Consider the following 23244-nt stretch of genomic DNA (forward strand, 5'->3'; position numbering starts at 1 on the left):
TCATCCATCTTACTTCCATTACTGAGTAAAATTTATGGTAATTATTTAGAGGTTCGCCCATGTCATCGATTTTGATGTTTTTTGTATATGCTATTGGGGCCACAATTCCAAACATATTTTTATCACATTTCAGATTCGCTATATACAGGTATTGTAGAATGTATATATTATGCAGTAGTCAATTCTGTATGGCATATATTTCATTTTATTCTCTTATTTTTTTGTTTAACTCTTAATCGTAATTATTATAATTCTTAATCATAAGCAATTAGTTTTCATTTTCAGGACAATAAAAGTCGAAAATTTTGATGCACATATATACAGGGTGGTTGGTAACTGATGGTACAAGCGGAAAGGGGGTGATTCTACGCGAAAAAAGAAGTCGAAAATATAGAATAAAAATTTTTCGTTCGAAGCTTTGTTTTCGAGAAAATCGACTTTGAATTTTCGCTCGGTACGCGTGCACTTTATCACGTCTTGTTATAACGGATCTCACTGTAGATCGTTGTCTCGATTGGGCGATCCTTTACATAATTGCATACTCGTGCACTTGTCACCATTGCGAATAAGAGTGTCATTCCTCTGACACATCGAGAAGCTCGGTGTCACGTAGGAGATACAAGAAATCACGAAATTGACAAATCACCGGTGATCTCCTCGCGTCGTAGTTCGAACGTTTCACAAGTAAGGTAAAAAATTTGGACTTTAGATATGATAGTAAAATTTATTGTACGAATGACGGTTCAGGGTATTATAACAAAAAGGTGTTGAGTGCTGATTTGAGAGGGTTCTTATACTAAGATCTTGTTTTTCTGGAGGGATTATCGTCGCGGCTATTCTGTTATTATCTGGTTATTGTTTCGATGGTGATGTTTGTCACCATCACATGGTGATGGTATTGTGGTTTTTGTGAGAGGTCCGAGTATGTCCATTGCGATTTCATCATTAGGGTTTACGGGTGTGTCAGTTATCATGGGTTGCTCTTTGGCTCTGATACGGTTTAGTTTCTCTCACTGACAAGTTTCGCAGTTTTGTATAAATTCTGTGACGTTGTTCTACGTTTATGCTAGGTGCGATGTATACCTAAGTGTCGTACTATTTCGTTATAGTTTTCGCGTAGTAGCGTTTGTTTTTGTTCGTTATCGTAATCTACTGACGGGTCTTGTCCAAATATTAATTTAATTTAAGGGAACTTTGTAGTTAGGAATTTTAGCGTGAGTTGAATGTTTACCTTTTCTAAACGTGCTGAAGCTATTATCGTTCATTCCTATTTGTAAACGTTCAATTTGGCGTTTAGTAAAGTGTGTAGTTAATTGATGTAGCCAGTGTTGTTCGTTAAAGTCTCCTAGTTCGGTTTTTGTAATTTGTTTAAAGTGTGATTGGTAGGTTTTTGAATTATTGGAGCTGGATATTACGGACTGAATTTCTTCGTCAGTGATAGGATACAATCGGGATAGAGCGTCTGTTGTATTTTCCTTTCCTTTTTTGTATTCAATTTCATAATCATACTCTTCGAGCCTCAAGCGCCTTCGCATGAGTCTCGATGAGGGATTAACATTTTTTAACCATTTCAAAGCTTGATGATCACTTTGAATCTTAAATTTTCTACCAAGTAGGTGTTGTCTTAGTCTTTCCATTGACCATATTATTGCTAGTAACTCTTTCTCGGCTGTGGAATAATTTTTCTCTAGAGGGTTCAAGGTTCGGGATATGTAACAGCATGGATGTCCATCTTGGGAGAGTACTGCTCTTAATCCTTCGTTACTTGCGTTTGTTGTTAATATAAATGTTTCTTCAAAGTCTGGATATTATAGCACAGGAGCTTCACAGAGTTTTTGTTTTAGTGTGTCAAATGCAAGCTGTTGTTGTTGAGAAATGCTAAGTTAGTATAATCGCTAGTTCCTATAAGCTAAGTTGATATGACTTCTAACGACGCTCTTTTGTCTTAGAAGTCGACCACGTGTTAATTATCTATGTGTATCCGGTGTGTTCAGACGTTTTGTACGAGGTGGTGAAATATAAAAGTAATATTCAATCTGAGTGAATCTATTGAATATCAACCCCAAACCTATATTTAGTAACAGTTGTTTATCAGTCCAGTGGAATGGAATGTCTTTCTTTGTAAGATTTATCAGCGGTTTCGCGATTTTAGAAAAGTTGTGTATAAATTATCTACAGTACCCAACGAGTCCTAAGAATGATTTTATGTGAGTCGCGGTTTTTGGTATTTTAAAATCTTTTACAGCCTGAATTTTTTTGGGATTAGATTTTACTCCTTCCTTTGTTATTACGTGTTTTATATATACTAAATCTGGTTTCAAAAATTCACATTTGTCCGGTTATATCTTTAATCCTAAATTTCGTAATTTGTCTAATACAATAGCAAGATTTCGGTTATGTTCTTGGATGGTGCTTTCGAATATTATGACGTCGTCTAGGTATACGAAACAGTTATTTCCTACTAATCCCCGGTGCGCTTTTGAGTCCGAAGGACATGCGATTATAGTGGAAGTGACCTTGTGAAGTTGAAAATGTAGTATATTTTTTAGATTTTTGTTCCATGGGTATCTGATGAAATTATGACAAGAGGTCTAGGGCTGAGAAAAATTTAGTTTTGCTTAAGTGATCGAGTATTTAGTCCGAATTCGGTAAAGGATACGCGCCTTGATCCGTTTGCTCGTTTAATTTTCTGAAATCTATAACGATTCTACATTTTTGTTTGTCCGATGCGTCTAATTCCTTTGGAACTACCCACATCGGTGCGTTATATGGACTATCCGATGGTTCTATGATTGTTTGTTTAACATGTTGTTGATTTGAGATTTTTGACAACAATAGAAACACAACAGAAACCCAGCGTATGTCAATTGCGTAGAAAAGCACCTAACAATAAACTGTCTATACATAGGAAAAATAAATAAAGTGAAATGTTACAACTGTAATGGAAATCACCCAGCTAGCTACAAAGGCTGTGTAGTCAGAAAATAACTCCAACGTAAACTGTTTCCGCCGCTTCGAAACAGGACATACAATAACTTTCACGCGCAACAGGATAGCACAGAAACTGAGACAACACCAAATTTACAGCAAGCAATGAACATTAACCACAGTAACACCAACACCTTTGGTAGCAGAAGCTACGCGCAAGTAATCAACCAATCGCCACCCCTAGACAACCAAAATCAGAACAATAACAGCAATGACACTACAGAAATCAAGGAACTGCTCAAACAATCCATCAAAAACACCGAAATGCTCACAAAAATGATAAGCGAACAAAACGCAGTTCTCGGACAGCAAATGCAACAAATCACAGTGATGCTACAACTACTTACAAACATGCTAAGCTAAAAATAAAGACGGGTACGTTAAAAATAGCAGCCTGGAACTCAAACGGTCTACAACAACGGGCCCTTAAAACATTCATAAATGATAACAATATAGACATACTACTTGTCTTAGAAACACATTTCACTCCAAAAGGCTACATGAAAATACCATACTACACCATATATGATACCAAACACCCCTCAGGAAAAGCGCACGGAGGGACCGCAGTGATAATCAGAAACGATATCAAACATTATTTACACAGCCAAGTTAATAAGGAATATATACAAGCAACCACCGTTACAGTTCAAACTAGCAGCAACTACTTCCAGTTGTCAGCAGTATATGTACCTCCGCGACACAAAATTACGTCACAAATGTGAGAAGAGTACTTCCAACACCTAGGGGAGAAGTACATCGCAGCGGGAGACTACAACTCAAAGCACACGTTATGGGGATCAAGAATTGTTCTACCTCGAGGTAGAACAATACATTGGAAAAATACATTAAAAATAATAACCTCAATATATTAACCACAGGTAGACCGACTAACTACTGGCCGACTGACCTGAACAAAAAACCAGACCTACTTGACTTTGCAGTCACAAGGGGACTAAACACAAACAAACTAAAAATAACACCCAACCTCGAGCTTAGCTCCGATCATATACCCATAATAATTGAATACAGAAACAAACCAATACTTTGTAGCAATCCAGAGATACTATGCAATAAAACTACCGAACGGCAAACTTTCAAAGAAATAATCGAGAGCAAAATAATCTGCAACATCCCATTGAAAACTCCCGAAAACATCGAACAAGCAGTAACAACATTGACAGAAACTAACCAAAAAGCAGCATGGACCAACCAACAGACAAATAAAAATAATTCCGCAAGACATACTTGTAAAAATTAGAAAAAAAAAGAAAAGCGAAAGCAAAATGGCAAAAACATAGAACACGAGAAAACAAAAAACACCTAAACAAACTTGCAAAGGAAATAAAAAAACAAAATAAAAGAGCACAACAATAACAAATTCACAAAGTTCATAGAGACACTCTCTGCACACGAGAACTCCAACTACTCCCTATGGAAAGCCACGAAAAAAATAAAGAAGCCAATAAAACCAGTCCCAGCAATCAGAAAAGCAGATAACACATGGGCAAGAAGCAACGAAGAACAAGCTGAAGAATTTTCCAATCACCTTTGCAATACATTTACACCACATAATATCAACAACAGCAACCTCAAATGTTATACGGATGAGGATGCGGAAACCACTAGTACCTCAACTGACAAGCAATACACCATACCTAAAACAACAGCACAAGAAATTGGAAACATAATCGGGAAAACAAAAAACAACAAAGCACCAGGAATCGACCTAATCAATGGCAAAATCTTGAAAAACCTTCCGCCAAAAGCGATAAGACTAATGATCATAATATTCAATGCAATACTAAGAATCCAATACTTTCCTAAACTATGAAAACTAGCACAGATGTTGCCTAAACCATGCAAAAACCCACACCAAACTGCATCTTACAGACCAATATCACTACTTCCAGTATTTTCCAAAATACTGGAAAAGATAATATATGACCGCATAAATCCAATAATAGAGCAGAAAAAATTAATACCAGGTCACCAATTTAGATTCAGGAACAAACGATAGAGCAAATGCACAGGCTCATCAACGAAATAATACTAGGATTAGAAAACAAACAATACTGCACAGTTCTCTTTATGGACATAGAGAAAGCATTTGACAAAACAAACCATGAAAGCCTACTACAAACAATCAGGAAACAATTCTCGAAACAAATATACCAATTAATAAAATCTTACTTAAGCAGCAGAACCTTCGTAATCAAAATCAAGGACACATACTCTGAAGTTAAAGACATCAAGGCAGGGGTTCCGCAAGGAAGCGTCTTAGGACCAATATTATACATATTATACACGGCCAACATACCAACAACTACCAATAGCAAAATACTGACATTCGCGGACAACACAGCTGTACCAGTCAGGCACACTAACCCAGAAACAGCAGTCAAATTACTACAAGAACATATCACAAAAATATAAAAGTGGCTGCAAGAAAAACAAATAAAAGCAAACCCCAATAAATGCAACCATATTACATTCACGCTGCGAAAACAGATACCACCAAACATCCTTCTGAACGCACATAACACAAACAAAGCAAGTCAAATACCAGGACTCCACTTAGATACACAACTCACATGGAAACAGCGTACTAAATCAATAATAGACAAAATACAGACAACAAGGAGACAAATGCATTGGCTAACAAGTCGAAAATCCAAATTGAGTATAGAAAATAAATTAAAAATATACAAAACGATCATAAAACCAATCTGGACGTACGGAATATGGGGGACAGCAGCAATGAACCATATAAACAAGATGGAGACAATGCAAGCTAAAATTCTTAGGACGATAGTAAACGCCCCATTGTACGTTAGAAACGAGGACATACAGAAGGACCTGGGAATACCAACGGTCAAGGAAGAAATTAACAGATATGCGGAAAGATACAAGGCAAGAATAACAACACACCCAAACCGGCTAGCTGCAGAAACGATCAACACCTCAAATATGGAAAGAAGGCTAAAAAGGAAATACCCAGCAGACCTCACAAAGGATATAACCTAGCAAACGCGAGGATGGTACCCCCACCAACATGTTAATATAATTGTTATAAAATTCTATCAAATGTCCAAATTGGACAAATTGTGAATAAAAACAAATAAATAAAAAAAAAAAAGAAATACTAAAGCCTCGCAGCGTAACAAAGCGTACACCCCCCTCTTTATTTGATACTACATACATACACAATGCAGGTTAATATTAAAACCTTGAGCAACAGTTAAAGTGAAAGGCACTTTAAGTAATCTGAAATGTCAGTAGGATTCGAGATATATTGTGAACACTACGCCTGTTTATATTCTCAGATACTGCAAACTGCAGGTCTTTTTGCAGTGAGTATTATTTCTGTGAAACTTACAGTGTTTCATATTATTTACATTTTTTATTTTTGCATATACATATAATCAAAGGAATTGCAGATAATAGATATGATACATCAATATGGAATATCCAATATATAGAAATGTTAGGAAAATATACCTATGGTCACTCTTTAATAAGAGTTTCAATAAATGTTAGTTATTCCGCGTTATTTATTGATATTGTGATCTAATTCTATATTATTTTAGTATTATTTATTCACGGAAATGCAAAGGTGGCAAAACATAAATATATAATAATAAAATTATATTATAAATATACAAATATCATTCAATATGTATAAATTACGTATGAAATTACAAGAATCGTTGACTGTAAAACAAATTCCTTGCAAACTATAACTGAATGGTGATTTATACACGTATACATGTATGTATAGAAAAAATTTATTTATAACGTTGAGCTTAATAACATATTTCAAGATCATTGAAGTCGGTGATATCGTCCTATTCCCAATAATTACTAACTTTTTTTATAATAATTATCTATGTATTTATTTCAAAAGCAATAAATATACTTATATGTAACTACTAAAATATGTATGAAAGAAGTACCACAAGTATGAATAAATATATCATTAATATAAACATAAATTATTATACAAAACATTTGCCTATATATTTATTGTAAAGTAAATACCTTTCGTTTCAGGTCAATAATGAAACTGTATAGCGTTTCCGATGGACCACCATCTCTTGCCTGTCGCCAAGCTTTAAAAGCTTTAAATATTCAATATGAATTAATCGACGTGGACTTTGGCAAGGGAGATCACATGACAAACGAATATGCACAAGTATGTTTATATTAATGACATACTACTACTTGATATAATTAAAGCTACTTAATAAATACATTTATTATATGTAAAAATCTTTTTAAATTTGATACTTATTTTCAACATTAATAATATATCTATTTTATACTACATACATATAATCTTTTTTATAGTTAAATCCACAAAAAGAAATACCTGTGTTAGTTGACGACGATCTTATAATGGGAGAAAGGTACAAATTTACTTAAAACATAAATTATTCCGCCTACTTTAGTAAAGAGAAAAACTTTGATGAATTTACTATAAAAAGGTAGTCTTTATGAAACTTTTTATGAAAATAATATTATACCCACTGATTACTAAATATTAAAATGGCATTAAAGTAATGCATTAATTCATAAATTAAATTCAATTAAATTGCAATCTTACAAATTATATATAAATATCATGTCGATATGAACATAGTAATAAAAATTACGTTTTATCTTAAATTCAATGGATTTGAAGAACACATTCGATAATTAAACAAAATTTTGAATCCATAATCCAATAATTATATCGCATAAACTGTATTAAGACCGAGGACTCAATAATATTAAAATAATAAGGAAATTTCTTTCTGTTTTAATACACGTGTATGCTAGTAATGCTATTCTACAATATCTTGGCGACAAATATGACACAGTAGGGAAACTATACCCGAAGGATCCAGAGAGTCGTGCAATAGTTAATCATCGATTGTGCTTTAATTTGGCTATGTATTACCGTAGTATTTCTGAATATGTGGTAAGTAAATAATAAACACAATTTAATGTACACATATAACGTTAAAAATTCTAATGTGCTGTTGTCAATAAGCTTTAAAAAAATGTAAACATTTAAAAATAAAATTTTGAAAATATTATAAACCTAATTGTACGTCATGAACTACATCTGATCTTTAAAAGAGAAAAATGCACAAATAGATCATATCTTCTTACAAGTAACGTTTGCAATCTTCATAATTGTATATTAATTTTGGATACTAAAGCATTATCAATTTTGAATAATTACACAAAGAAAAATAATTTCACATATGACTACTTCCAAATACTTCACAAGACTGATTGTATTGCCATTACTGATTACTGATTATTATCGATTACCCATATCTAGCATTTACGATTAGTGACATCATCTACTGCATTTTTCAACTTTAATAATGATGACTTAATTATATAAAGTAAATAGTTAAATAACCATTTTATAACGAATATATAGTTTTATTACAATGCTTTTAAGTGATACATCTGGTATTTAGTTTATTGCCAATGAAATAATGAATTCTACTTTCCGTGCTCATTTGCAAGCGCATAGATGCATATTTATATTATGCACAAAGTATAGATATCAATGCATACGAAAACATTGAAATTGTTTACATTACCTCACTCAATGCATTTTTTCATATTTACTTTCTATTTGAAACTTATCTTTTTTCTATGGTTCATATGGAACAAATAGGATATACAGTTAGTCATTGTGATAAAAGTTTCCTATGATAAATGCTCAAGTATTATAGTTTCATGATCTATTGTATGCAATTATTTTGCAAGATGTTTGAACAAATTTTTACTTTGTATTAAAATATTTTTGTATAGATGGCTCCTATATTCTTTGATTATAAAAGAACATCTCTGGGTCTGAAGAAAATGACAATGGCACTAGATGTTTTTAATACATATTTACAACGTGAACATACAGAATACGTTGCGGGTAGTAAGTATCATGATTTTAATACGAATACTTTCTATAAACCGTACAGGTATTGTAACAGTTATAGAAACTTCACTAGATTATTAAGTTACACAAAAACTTAGTTCATTTATAAGATTTTATTTTTTTAATGTGAAAATAACCTAAATATTCTGTAATAATACCGATATAGTTTACAAAAAGAGATAATTCTATATTTTTCATTTCATATCGCTTGTATTATTAAAGTACAATGGTTTAATTATTACATTTACTTGACAGATACGCTGACCATCGCCGATTTCCCCTTAGTTACTGCAACTATGTGTCTAGAAGCGATCGATTTCAAATTGAATTCGTGGCCTTACATAGAAAAATGGTATAATAATTTTAAACAGAAACATCCGGAATTATGGGAAATCGCTGCAGAAGGTATGCGAGAAATTAGTTACTACGAGAAGAATCCACCCGATTTGTCTGATATGGATCATCCGATTCATCCAATTCGCAAAACCAATAAATAGCTTAACATATAAGTTATAAGATGCAATTATTTTATAACGGTTCTACATATATGAAATGCTAACGCATTTCTAAAATTAAATGTTAATATACGTATATTACTATGTTCTCTAATAAATTAAATGTTTTTACTGATATTGACATATGTGATATTTCTTTAAATATTAGTTTCAATCCAACTAAGACTATGACGTATTTACATACACATACGTAATATATACTCTAACGACAATTATATATATTTCTTTATATAGATACAAAGTTTAGTTCATGATTTGTATGTATATAATTGACCACATGCGTCACAAGTTAAAAAGTATTCTACTTGAGCTATATGTATAGTACAGTCGATTCGATGTGGAAATAAACGAGTTACAATGATAACAATCCCCTAGACATTTGTACACATATATGTCTTATACATATGTCTTGTACATATATATATTTTTTTCCAAATTTTTTAATAATCTCATTACAGAAATACATAATTCTTCGTACTAAAAAATAACGCTTATTAATAACTAAATATACAAAGATCGATTATAAATTTGCATAGTTTGATTACGAACATTTGCACAAATAATGCATTCTTACTTAAAAATAGTGAAATTTCTGAATTTCAAATGATACCTACGTTAGTTATTTTAAATACGAAGATATTTTACAAGATATACATATACTTGTAGGTACATGTATTGATGTTATAACACAGAATATATATATGCTCTTATCTATTACTTTAAGCATTATTATATAGGTATTTTTGTAAACATACATGCTCATGAATTTATAACACGTAAAGTAGTAGCAGGGGATAAAAGTCTTTTCTGAACGAATTTATGTTTACATTCAAGTTGGAAAAAATTTAAGAGCGTTATTTAAACTTTATCAAAATGTATCATTACGAACAAATATGATATTATAACCATGGCTGTATCTAATTATGTATTTTAGAGTGGAGGGATGTGATTATATGATAATACCGTAATAAAAACAATTAGTTTAATATACAACTTCATTTGCTATAAAGGTTTGACAATTCTTCGGATTTGTGGAATTTACTTACACAACTTAAATGTAATGAAGTGTTTTAGAAAATGGATATTAATATATTTATAATTGCGATATATGCTTGTATGTACTTAATAAATTGCATGTGATAAATGTATTGTCACTACAAATATGTATTTGTAGTCATCTGGCATTCATTGTATATTATCAGTTTACATACATATGTATATATTTATTATGTATAGCTTGTTTAATGCGTACGTATTACGCTGATACTAAACAAAACCATGCAAACTTTTGTGATCCTCTACTCCTAGTTATTAGTAGTAACGAATTTTTATATGGAAGTAAAATCCAAATATATTTATAGTACAATACAAATTCACTTATTGATAATTTAATTGAGCGAATATTCTAATTTTTTACCGTCTAAAACAAAAATCGACGATACTATTTGTTGATAAGAACACTTTGGTAAAGAACTTTGGTAATGCTCTTTTTATTTTATTTAATAAATTAAGACTAAACTGTTAAAATATTAAGTCAGATAACAAATCACGACAAGATAACAAAATATTATATATATATACTTTACATGTATAATAGAATAACAACTTCGTATAAGACCGCAAGATAATTATAACATGCGATAATTCAAAGAAAAATTCTTCTTGTCTACTTTATCTATTGTTATGGTATTTGATTGTCTTTACACATAGTATACATATAAATCACGTATTTGTAGATTTATAAACTTTGTCTATAGTACAGTATACTAATACTGTTAATGAGAAACTTTAGACAGAAAACGAAATTCGTCGTTTCTCCGATAGTAAAGCATTTAAAAAAATTTTTGTCATAAATAAAAAAATTAAACAGTTTCTAGCAAGGGCGAAGCGAGTACTTAACATTAATAGAAACGATTTTCAACTACTTTACAGTATAATCACTAACAATACGTATAAATTAAAGTATACGTATGTATATGTATGTACTTGTATACTTTCATATATACAGATTTACTTTTCTGTATTTGTAACTATTTGTAATTCGTTACTTACATAAATTTAGAAATATAAAATAACAAAACCAACGATATGAGTTAAATTTAGTTACAAACACATTAAATGTGTTAATTAAATGTAAATTTACTAAAAAAATATAAATTCCGTATTAATCTTGTTAATTTCACATCGTTTAGAATTGATAATAATTTAAGAATTCGGTATTTAAAACGTTTTATTTGAAGAAATCTAACGATAAACTTAAATAATGATTACAAGAATTATAAATATTTCCTATCAGCGTTGTTTTATTTTTATTATATTATTTGAACGTCAATTAATAATGATACAATTGATAATAAATAAGTACTGTTTAAGTTTAACTCGTTAAATTCATTTTAAAGTACAGTATAACATGAATGCAATGTAATTTGAATTTTCATGCTATGATATTTTTAATGCAAAAGAACAAAAGTAATCCACGATGTTCCATCCGATCCAATTAACAAGATTGTAAGATTTAGAAGTACTACATTATTTTCTCTTTCAAATCAAACAATTTTCGCATAAGTAACTTCGTTCTTCGATTATACTGCTAAAAGAAGACAAAGCATATTGTACTATATGTATGTAACAAGTAGAGCATTTCAATGGGGTCACGTAAATATCTCTAATTGATTAATTATCAGTACATAAAGAAACTATTTAGAGCACATTAAACCGCTCAAAAGGAAAAACAAAATGATAGAGAAATAATTTTTCTAAAGATCAATTTTTAAGATATTTGAAGGTTATCGATATGTTTTTAAACAAAATTAAATTCATGTTTTCTTTAATGTAATCCCATAACCGTATTTTACGTTCATATAAAGAATATAAACACAAATGTAACAGTGTTCCCATCGTTTAATCTAAAAATATTTTATTCCGAAAGTATCTAAAACTTTTTAAAAAGCTAATATAACTTCTATACACACATTTTTTCACATGCTTAAATATAGATAATACATTACAGATATTTAGACGATCCCATATACGAGCGTGTAAGATGGTTCGTGTAATTTAGCCCAGACTGACAGAAATTGTCCGCCAAGTGACTGTAGCACGATTTCGCTATACAATGTTTGTATATAAGTACTTATATACCAGTATGAGTATATTTATCAGCGGCAATTGTATGTGAATCTGAACTAGACTCTAGTATGGTCTATATCGAACACATAAACATTTTTATATCTTATAAAAGCTATGAATCCAAACCAATACCAAATAATATACATATTTAAATAACCAATTTTCAAATATAACGCTAATTGTAAGAAAATGTTTTTTAATTTCCAACTTTGCTTTTCACTCGACATTTAGAAAATCAGTTGGACACTTGACTAGGTGGTTAATGGCATAATCTTTGTTTATTTAAACACCAAAAAATTAAATAAAATATTACTTTAATCGAATATAATTTTATTTTAATCAAATTAGCTTATCAAAGTTCAATATACGACGTTAATGAAAATAGTTTATCTGTTTAAAATATAATACGATACAATTAAATAATTTTATATATTTAAGGTAGTTACTAATAATAATTTAATTAATACATATTAACAGTAGTTATTTATAGTAATTTCTACATAAGACATTATTACTTAAAATACGAGTTAAAATTTATTCACTCTCCGATCAACAAATCTATAATCTACTCTTAATTTTAATATTATAATTGCTATAATTATAATTCTGTTATATATTAATAACCGTCGGTATTTTGTCGAATGGATTGTTTTTGTATAATAACGATATTGTTGTATAATGATCTTTTACGGAACTCATAATTTACTTATTTAATAGAAAATCTACTTTATAAAGTAAAACAAGTTGTTGCCATTTTTTATAGAAAATTATTTCGATAAAATTTCTTTTCGTTTAAAATTGGATATAAAAATTCTATTCAGCCATTCAGTGCTGTCACAACAATGTTTCTTATTATTATATTTCTCTAACTGAAAATAACTTGCATTATTAAGCAAAATTTCCTTCTTTACGATAGATTTAATAAGATATAACATATAATTGATGTATAATTATCGTGATATCACGTAAAAAATGTACTTACAATCCCTTGAAAGTATTACATAAGCATACTATTTACCGCTTACAGAATATATCTATTATGTAATTAATACTTTTACAGATTCATTTTAAATAATTTCATTATTCTATAATAGAATAATAAATATAAAATAGATAGTAGATTATTTGAATGCCATAAAAAGACAGATTCATTTTTCGATAATCGAGATATTTATCGTAGCCAAAATAAAGTGCTATGTACTTAAAATGTTTTATGTTAAAATATTACAAAGATTTTTAATAAAATTGTTTATATACTCGTATGATTTTCTTCGTAGTATCATAGAGTCATCAAAATGTTAAAGGCTAAAGAAATCAATAATTGAAGCATCACAAGCGAAATTATTACTTAATCTTACACATTATCGATATTTTCATAAAGTTGATTTCTTTTCTTTTTTTCGTTTTTTCTGCAATGATTTCGAAAATTCAGAAAGGAAATGGCAACTCCTGCTAAAACCACGTAGGTCAGTTTTTCGCTAAATCTCAAGAATTCTACAAGGGAAAGATCTTTCAACTACCAGAAACATGAAATAATGTCATCGATCAAAGTGGCACATACATGATTGATTAATCTTATTTCTATATTTAGAAATTGTTCTATCTGGAACACATAGAAGAGCCACGCGAGGTCTTTGTCAGAAAAGCTTATAGAACGATTGTACAGGGGGCTACTTTTGAGCTGGAATCTAGGGAGGCCATAGACAAATCGCTCTTTAGAATTTTAATTTATTTCGCACTCGATAGTCGTGGATATGTTATAAATTCGGTATTTCCAAAGGGTAATTTGGAAGCATATTGTAAAGATACAAGTTGCCAAGAAAACCCGGAAAACTCAATTTCCGCAAAACCCGAATACTTCTCATTACTTCAGATAACACCTCAGCCTTGCCAGAGAAAGATGCGCTACGGCAATGTGAAAGGTTGCAGTTCAGATACGTTTCAACTTTCGACACAGCATCCTTCAACCCTCGTACGAGACAGACATTCTTAAACATTTACATATTCAAAGTAATCATCGGTCAAACGCACATAGGTATACACTCAGTCAAAAAAAACATACATATACACATATACACGTGCTATATTCATTCTCACTGTTTCTGTTAAAGTTCAAACTTTGCTTGCTACTATTGAATTAACAAGACACGTCCATATAGAAATAAATGAAAAAAATGATAAAACATTGTATGTAAAATATAATATTTTTCAATATTAGCGTTTGAAACGCACTGAAACTGATTAGTAAAATCAACTGATTTATCATGAATACATTTGAATTTTATAAAAAAATATGAAGTAACTGTATAATAAAAAATAAATTCAAAGTCGATAAAAATATTATTGAATTCAAATACGATATTTTTTTAGAACAAATTTTCTAAAGTTATTCCATACTTATCAAATATAAAATATACGATTTACTACGATGCTTCGATAAGAACTTTTGTCGATTTGGATCCATTCACTTTTACACATAATTATAATCTTTACTTAATAATACGGATTAATCGATCAAAAACAAACAATCTAAATAATATGACGAAGAATGTCGTATAGCTTGAGAAGAAAAAAGATAATATTTACTAAATCACTTATCTGAAATTTATTTGGTTTAGGAATTTCAATAAAAATATATGCATACTTATTTTAGAATTATTGAAAGAGAAAATTTATAATAGCTTCTTTTAACTTCTTTTATTAATATTCTGAAAGAGAAATGCAATAAAAAAGAAATTTGAACGAATTTTTATTGCAACGAAGAATCCCTTCCGATATTGCTTACCGTATTTGTTATTACCGGCATTCTTTGGGACTTTTTCGATTAAAATGTTAACATTTTGAAAGTCCATACATTATTTCTTTGGCAAATCAATTCTACCTGTAATTGAAGCGATAGTACACCTAGTCACCGAACTCTTCCCGACGGTGAACGAAGATGTGATTTTATGTAACCCGTGCGATAATCGATCACGTCGCGTTGCGTGCCTCCTGATACGCCGTGTCCGTGTCTTCTACTCCATCTGCAATTAAATCTTAGATTATTCGAGATGTCTGCAGGTTTTTCGGACTAGCATTTTTCTCTGCATGCAAGTATATATTTCTTTTTTTCTTTTCAACATTAAATAGCTAAATTGTAGAAATTTTCTAACAGGAAAATATTTCACGCGAAATATGATTCTAATCATGACAAGAATTCCTGTAAGTTAACATAAATTGTAGAAAATTTCTACAGGAATAGCTTTAAATGATTTCTGTTTTAAAATTTGCGGACTGTTTTTTCCATGAAAAAGAGAGAAGAAAATATACAATGAATTGAATATGTAAACGATATCTCAACATTTCAAACATTTCCGTAAAAGCCTACTTATTTCTCCATCTACACAGGTATCTTATAATGATAATAACTGCATGTATTCAAATAAGTTTCTTGTTAAATGTAAATCTCTCTTACGAAAGGTCTAACTTACTTGTGTGTCAATTTTTCATACGTTTCAGAACTTTACTGAATATAACAGGTAATACCACATTATACATTTAGATGACATGTTATAGTGAGTAGTCTAACGGAGAAATATTCTATGATAAAGTAAAAGCATCCAATAATTGAAATTAAAAAAGATATAAACATACATGATATTACATGTATGATGTTGCAACGATATGGTTGCACTCAGATTTGAGTAACTCCAATGAAACAAATTTGAAAAAATAACTGTGTATCTTATCCTTATTTGAGAAAGTGAACCGAAAACAATTATATCGAAATCTATAATATAGTAAATCGTACTATTTGATAAAAATTCAACGTTAGTTTCTTTAAGAATGAAATTTCATTTTCTATTTTCTATTTGTTCCTGCATATAACATCATTTTCTAGGTTCTGAGTAATGATATCGATACTCGATGCGTTGAAGATAATTCAGAACGTGATATTGAGTAAAAAATAGCGTACAAAATTCTTTCAGTTCCATAATTAATGAAGTATTCTATCGATTTAAACAAATTTTCTCTTCGAATCTGTTGATAAGTATATGATTTCTGTTCTCGTTTTACTTAAAGCTATTTTAAGAAATCCATTTTAACCTTCAAAAATAATTCTTTTTATATCTTTAGCCATATTACGTTTTTACGTCAGTCCTAAAAATCAGAAATAAACATTATTTCACTTTTTTATATAAGTGTTGTTTCTCTTACGCGTAATAACGTTTTGCGAGTATAGTTCGGTTCCATGCGAACAATACATGTTTGAAAACGAACACGACAATGAAAATAAATTAATTATACTGTTTATCAATATCATTCTACTTTCATTAAACATTATTTCTCGATAAAAATTATTTAGAACATCCCTACAGTAAAAACAATTGTGCTTAGGAAAGATCTTTATTTTAAAAGATAGAATGAAAATAAAAATCATATTTGGCTAATTAATAAATGATAGAGATACATTTGAATTATGAAAACATGACGAAATCGTAAAGAATTAACAACGTTTTTAGATAGTATTCATTATCGAATGTATTGTATTTGATTTTGAAAGATATCTCTATCTGGCATTTTCTATTAAAGATTACCCTCTGAATTAACTGGTAAAGTTTTAATATTCTTTCCTGGTATAACTTGTATATAATGGATTAAATATAATATATGCAATCTAAACTTCTTTGAAGTCATATATCTTTTTAACATTAATTTAAAGTTCAAAGTGATCAGCATAGCAAAATTTTAGAAGAAATATATATGTACAGTTATATCTCGATACATTTTATGGAAAAGTCCGCAAATCTTAATAATATGTTACATTATACTAAATCAAAGACAGAAAATTTTTACGCGTAACGTCAAGCAGCATGACATTAGTCACGATGCTTCATTCCATAAAATGATTTACATACATATAAATGAATAATACATTAAGGAATAGGGTCAAGAAAAGGCTATGTAACAAAGTTATCTATTAACTACGGGAAAAAGATTCCAGTCATTGCTAAATGCCAGGCATATTGCGTATACTAAGTAAGAATTTTCATAAAAACACAACCTACCAGAAACTAGCATTTCAAAATTAACGATATGTACTACCTATATGTATAAGGTATGTATAATAGATACATATAAGGATACGTATATCATTATTCGATAAAATTCTAGGAAGACATTTTGATTATTAATTGTTTGAATTTATGTTACACAAAATAATTTTTATCTAACTCGACAACATTAAAGTACTTACAGCTTTTCATTGCATGATAAACTCGTTTTAATATAAATTATACCTATAAACGAAATAAGTTTCGATACATAAATTACGATATTTTTAATTTTTTCAATAAAATTCCTAATTTTTGGACAAACACGAAAGAAGTATCAAAGCCAACTGAAAGACGAATGCACGAAAGCCAAAATATCATAACTTATAAAACATGTTACATTTTGAGTAATATGTCAAACTACATACTAACAAATAAATATTAATTTGATAAATGAAACCACCGACAAAACTGTGTACGATATTCAAGGTTTCTCCCATGCAGATCTCGATACCGTGACAGGTGAAACGTGGATGGTTTTCTGAGAACAAAAAATTTATAGAGTTTGTCTAATAATAAGCTTGAACGTTGGAATTTGCGCAGGATTTATCGCAAAGTTAAAAGTATTTTTAACTTATTTCATGAAATTTAATTTAGTATTTAGAACATAAGATTAACGTATATAATGCATTAATGTATCTACACACATATGTATATTGACATACGTAAATTAACAATAAATGAATAAACATTTTCTTAATTTGAACAACAAGGTAACAGTAACAAAAAATTGGGCTACTATTTGATATACCAACATAGAATGAATTCAATGATTTTCTTAATATATTATCGGGAGCATGATTCCGCAACAACAACTTTTTCCTGATGTACGCATGATACATATAATCTCAATACATATAATCATAACTATGTAGTTCTCGAGGTATTCGCAAAAAGTTGCCGACACTGTTACATTGAATTCTGCCTACAATTGTGCGTCCGTAACAATGTACGCATTACTATTAGTTGCCGGCTACCTTACGACGGTTTATTTACAATTTACGGGCATGTGATTATATTATATATGCACGTACTGCGATGTGTTTATATGTATGTGTGTCTAACGTTTGAATCTTCAAACACAAGGAGATGAGAAAAAAATACAGCTTCTTTATAGGTGATACAATGCCTGATCACGAGTAAGCGCCGAGCTCACCATTGTTTGAGCAGCGAGTGTCATTTTTTTTATTACTACATTGGGCTGCCGTCGACAGTTCGGCAATCGTCGCTAAACACCCTGTATATAATATTGTATAATATAGTTGTATAAATATAACAGATAAGAGTTGGTTGCCAGTACTGAGACGTATGCTGCCATGGACGCATAATTATAGGCAGGATTCATTCAGGTAGTGCTATCGGTGGTTTTTTGCAAATATCTGAGAAACTAGAACCGTCCGCCACTTATATGTAAGGAAACACTTGTTCAGAATCATGCCCCGACAATACGATCGTTACCCACCCAATATAAAAAAAAATACAGAAATATTGAAAAATATTGAAATCATTTTATATTGATATATCAATTAAGCCCCGAAAACTGATCGAATAGCTAGAAATTAATTATATTCAAATGTGTATACCATGTGTACCCTAATATTATTATATTATTATAATACAACGAGCAGATTGCAAGTAATTTGAAGTTGTCAAGTTAAATGATTTATACGTTATACTTCATATTAAAAGAATATGATATATTTAACGTATAAGATGAAACATATTAATATGATTACACAAAGTGTCCCTGATTTTTATTAATTAATTTAATAATTAATTTAATAATTTTTACTAATATAAACAAATTTTTAAATAGGAAAAGATAGGATTTTCGGGGGACGAATATTATGGTTGTCAAATTATTCTTGTAGAAATCAAATTTTTTTTTTAGACTCAAAATCTCTTATTATTCTTTTATGTAGAATTATTTACTTTTCTATTATTTAAGATATTCAATTCACCGCGTTATTGCAATATTACCCTGAAACGATTTTGGCATCAAAGTTTAAACCAGATTAATCATCTTTTATTCTTGATTGTATTCACAATCACCACCATGGATCGGTGGAGATTTGGAGGTTTGCTTGTATCGTATTCTACTCGTCATGAGGACCAAACTTGTCTAAGAAACCATAAATCGTAACTTAACCCGCCTTTTTGAAAGATGATGGTAAGGTACCATTGACATTATTTACAATATGTCTATATTTCGCAGCTAGATAGAAAGTAAATAGCGTAATATTAATGAGAAAACAGGAAATTATTCTTTAGTACGTGAAATAGTTCACCCTAAATACAAACACATAATATTGGTGTTTCCAATATGTCCTCTCCGCGTTCTTCGCGAATCGTGTCTTCTTCAACGCTATTCGATTTTCGTTTGAAGGGTCTTTTCATACAGTGAATATTTTTGTGATATGTATTTGAAATTATGAAGTTAGTTACTTCATTCTATTTAGGATGGACTATCTCACATGCTAAGAGATAATTACCAGTTTCCTTATTAATATATCACGTTATTTACTTTCTACCTGACTGCGAGTTCTAAACGTATTGTAAATGTCAATGTATAAATCAACGAAACCTTAATATTATTTTTTAAGTAAACTGTTGCGACTCGTGGTTCCTTTGACAAGTTTGATTCCCATGACGAGAAAAATACTACGACACAAGCAAAGCAAAAATTTGATCTTCAATTTCAATCTCGCAGCAATACTTTTTAACAAATCTCAGCCGATCCGAAGATGTATGTAGAATTGCGTTATGGTGGTCTTGGTTTCTGATTACCCTATAGACACGTAAGTTTGATTAATTAAACCTTTTCATAGAGTAAAATATGTAGTGCAAAAATACTCTTTTCACGTACATTTTGATCTAATTTGCTTTTTCAGTGAAAATAATGTTTATTAAAATACAATACTTCGTTAATCTATTCCCTTTTCCAAGTCTTCCAAATTTGAATGCATTTAGTAATTATCAGTTTTTAAACGAGACTGCACTTTTAGATGGAAGCGTATCATACTTTATGTCTTCAAAATACAAGTGCCTTTCCTTGTTATTGTTCTATTTTGCTTGTTCTACGATCAAAACTTGAGCTTTTTACATAAATGTGCAAAATTTATAGAATTTTGACTTGCTACATCGAAAGTTAATATTCTCTTCTGTCTTCTCTGCCTAAGCGACCTATGTGTTAAGATAATATAACCTAATTGGAGTTATATCGTTCAGATTATTGAATTTACATTTACGTTAGTTATAAATTTATATGACTGAAAATATATGATTCTATGTAAATGATCGATGATTTGAATACAAAAATAATTTGCCAAGCATAATATCAAACCTCATAACTTTCTCTTCAATCACTTTTTCATAACATTAACACGATAATTTTAGTAAGAAAAAGCTGATCTCACCAAGCATAATGCGATATCGTCAACATCGTCTACTATCTCATTTTAAAAATTTGTCTTTATAGAAATTCATGGTCAACAACGTATTTTACGTTAGAAATGTCCGAGAAAAATTTTTGCAGAACATATATTTACAATTTCCTATAACCTGAAAATAAGAGTGGTAAACATAAATTATAATAATATGTAATATAATAATGTAATATAGAATAATTATTTCCATTGTTCTCAGAATAATGATTCTTTTATGAGATAATAAAAAATATGTGTGTGGGTAACTTTCTGTTAAATTGGTATTAATTGGGTATCGGGCAGACCGTACAGAATAAAAAATTGATACCCTTCTTACTTCAGGCATTCTATAACTTATAATTATTTGTCTGTACTGTGACGTGTAAAGTTTGATGTCTATTAATTACAATAATTATGGAAAGCTATATAATTACTGCTTGTTCTTATTTAACACAATTTTTAAGAAATAATATTAGTAATTATGTGCTGTGACTTTCTTGTAGAATATTGCGAATTATTTTTAATTGCAATATGTAATTTCAGCTTATTTTTTATAACGATGGTACGTAAAAAAACAAAAAAAAAAAAAAAAAATGGAGAAAGAAAAGTCAATCAATGAAATTGACTTTGAAAACAAGTTTAGCAACTTTTTCGAGTAGATATATCGTATGCACGTAAGCGCAGAACCTCGAGTCGCGGCTTTGATATTCAGCCATACCTTGAAATTAGTTCTGAAGGCCAGGAGGATGGGAACGTTGATGACTATTCGTCGTGATCGAGGTTGTGATCGAGGTTGAGGTCGAGGTCGAAGTCGAGATAGTCGTTGTGATGGAAGTTGAAATCGGAGTCAAGGTTGAGGTCGTGATGGAAATAGGGACTCGGCGACGTTGGGATTCGGAAGCCGTGTTGTTCTGCTGGGATGAGTTAATATGCCGATGTGTCAGATTCGCGGTCGTTGTCATCGGTGGTTCGCTGCTTGACTGGTTGCTGTTAACTTGACTGCTGTTACTGCTGTTCATTGGTAGTAACATTTGACCATCGCCATGAGTCGACGGCACACCGTAGCTTCGCAGCCGATACTGCCGTTGTTGCATTGAAGGACAGCGGCTTCTAGCAAAAGTACTCCTGCGTTGCTGCCCACCCGTGGTACTGCGTATATTAATCCCAGGCTATCATCAGTATTTTCATTATTTCCTGCAAGGACCTGTACACGGCTTCTTTCGACAGCACTTGGCCTTTGCCTTGGTATTTCTCTGATGTAGCGGCATTATCTTATTTTCTATTCAACTCGTACGTATCATTAAATCAAACAAACTATACGCGTTCGTTAAGCTACCTAACTCTTTGCTCTTTTTCATGATTTACCACTGTACGGGTTGAAATTAATTGTCGTCGCAGAAATTCTAACTTTTCTCTAATACTTATTTTATTTTAATATTTATTCTTTTCTATATTTCTCTCGTACTTCTGAATCACAATCACATGCTAATTATACGTGAAATACTGTATGCTTTATTTATTTCTAATGTTGCTCAATGTATTTTCACTAATTACATCACAATTACGTAATTATAAATATGTACAAACATTTGTACGAATTGTTGGCACATTCATTAATGGCAAAAAGATACTATACGTATAATATAGGACAAATGATCGCAACATTGATAGAATTTATATCCTTAGAATTTCTGCGTCGATTAAAATATTCATTGTCATGATAAAATATTGATTTGCGTATAATGAACATTAGAATTGTATAGTGTCGGAAAATATTGCAGAATAGTATCAATTTACAGCGCACTTACGATACAAAATTTTGTTTTGGTTATACACGAAACAAAAATTGAACTTGCAATTGATCTATTTACATCACCTTTTATTATCAAAGGACACGTTTAATAAAATATATGATACATTAGGATTAGTGTGAACATTAAGATTTACTATATGTACAGAAGCAAGTATGCACGGCATGCCTTTTAGTTAAAAGAAGCAAATGCCTTAAAAAATAATTGGTTTTACACACATATACACACACGCACACACATAAAGATTAATACTGTCACGGCATGCAACAAGGCATGCATTTTTTCATATTTTTTATTTGTCACTTAGAAAAGAAAATTCATCTGAAAACGCTAAAGATTGTGCTC

General features: G+C 30.4%; 2 protein-coding genes across 8 annotated transcripts in view; one reads left to right on the forward strand and one right to left on the reverse strand.

Moving 5' to 3' along the window:
- Positions 1 to 539: 539 nt before the first annotated feature.
- Positions 540 to 9562, forward strand: LOC100646355 (glutathione S-transferase 1). 4 transcript variants are annotated; one of them, XM_048409976.1, is made up of 6 exons: positions 540 to 684; positions 7042 to 7183; positions 7339 to 7397; positions 7810 to 7951; positions 8806 to 8923; positions 9182 to 9562. In XM_048409976.1, the coding sequence occupies exons 2-6, from the start codon at positions 7049 to 7051 to the stop codon at positions 9421 to 9423; spliced, it is 696 nt and encodes a 231-aa protein (XP_048265933.1). In that variant the 5' UTR covers positions 540 to 684; positions 7042 to 7048; the 3' UTR covers positions 9424 to 9562. The 4 variants fall into 4 exon arrangements, with proteins under 4 accessions (XP_048265933.1, XP_048265932.1, XP_003399406.1 ...); XM_048409975.1 differs by having other exon boundaries at positions 545 to 689; XM_003399358.4 differs by lacking the exon at positions 540 to 684 and adding an exon at positions 6153 to 6341.
- Positions 9563 to 10409: 847 nt separating this feature from the next.
- The window catches only part of LOC100647668 (putative thiamine transporter SLC35F3), a 42021-nt gene continuing 29186 nt past the window's right edge, over positions 10410 to 23244 (reverse strand). For 2 of the 4 annotated variants that reach the window (XM_048409971.1, XM_048409972.1), the window contains one exon: positions 10410 to 15593. In XM_048409971.1, the coding sequence (XP_048265928.1) occupies positions 15479 to 15593 (115 nt within the window). In that variant the 3' untranslated portion in view covers positions 10410 to 15478. Of the gene's footprint in view, positions 15594 to 18066; positions 18145 to 21806; positions 22238 to 23244 lie in introns of all 4 variants that reach the window. The other 2 variants (XR_007225673.1, XM_048409970.1) reach the window with 2 other exon arrangements.

The sequence above is a fragment of the Bombus terrestris genome, chromosome 11 (assembly GCF_910591885.1).
Source record: "Bombus terrestris chromosome 11, iyBomTerr1.2, whole genome shotgun sequence".
NCBI lineage: Eukaryota > Metazoa > Arthropoda > Insecta > Hymenoptera > Apidae > Bombus > Bombus terrestris.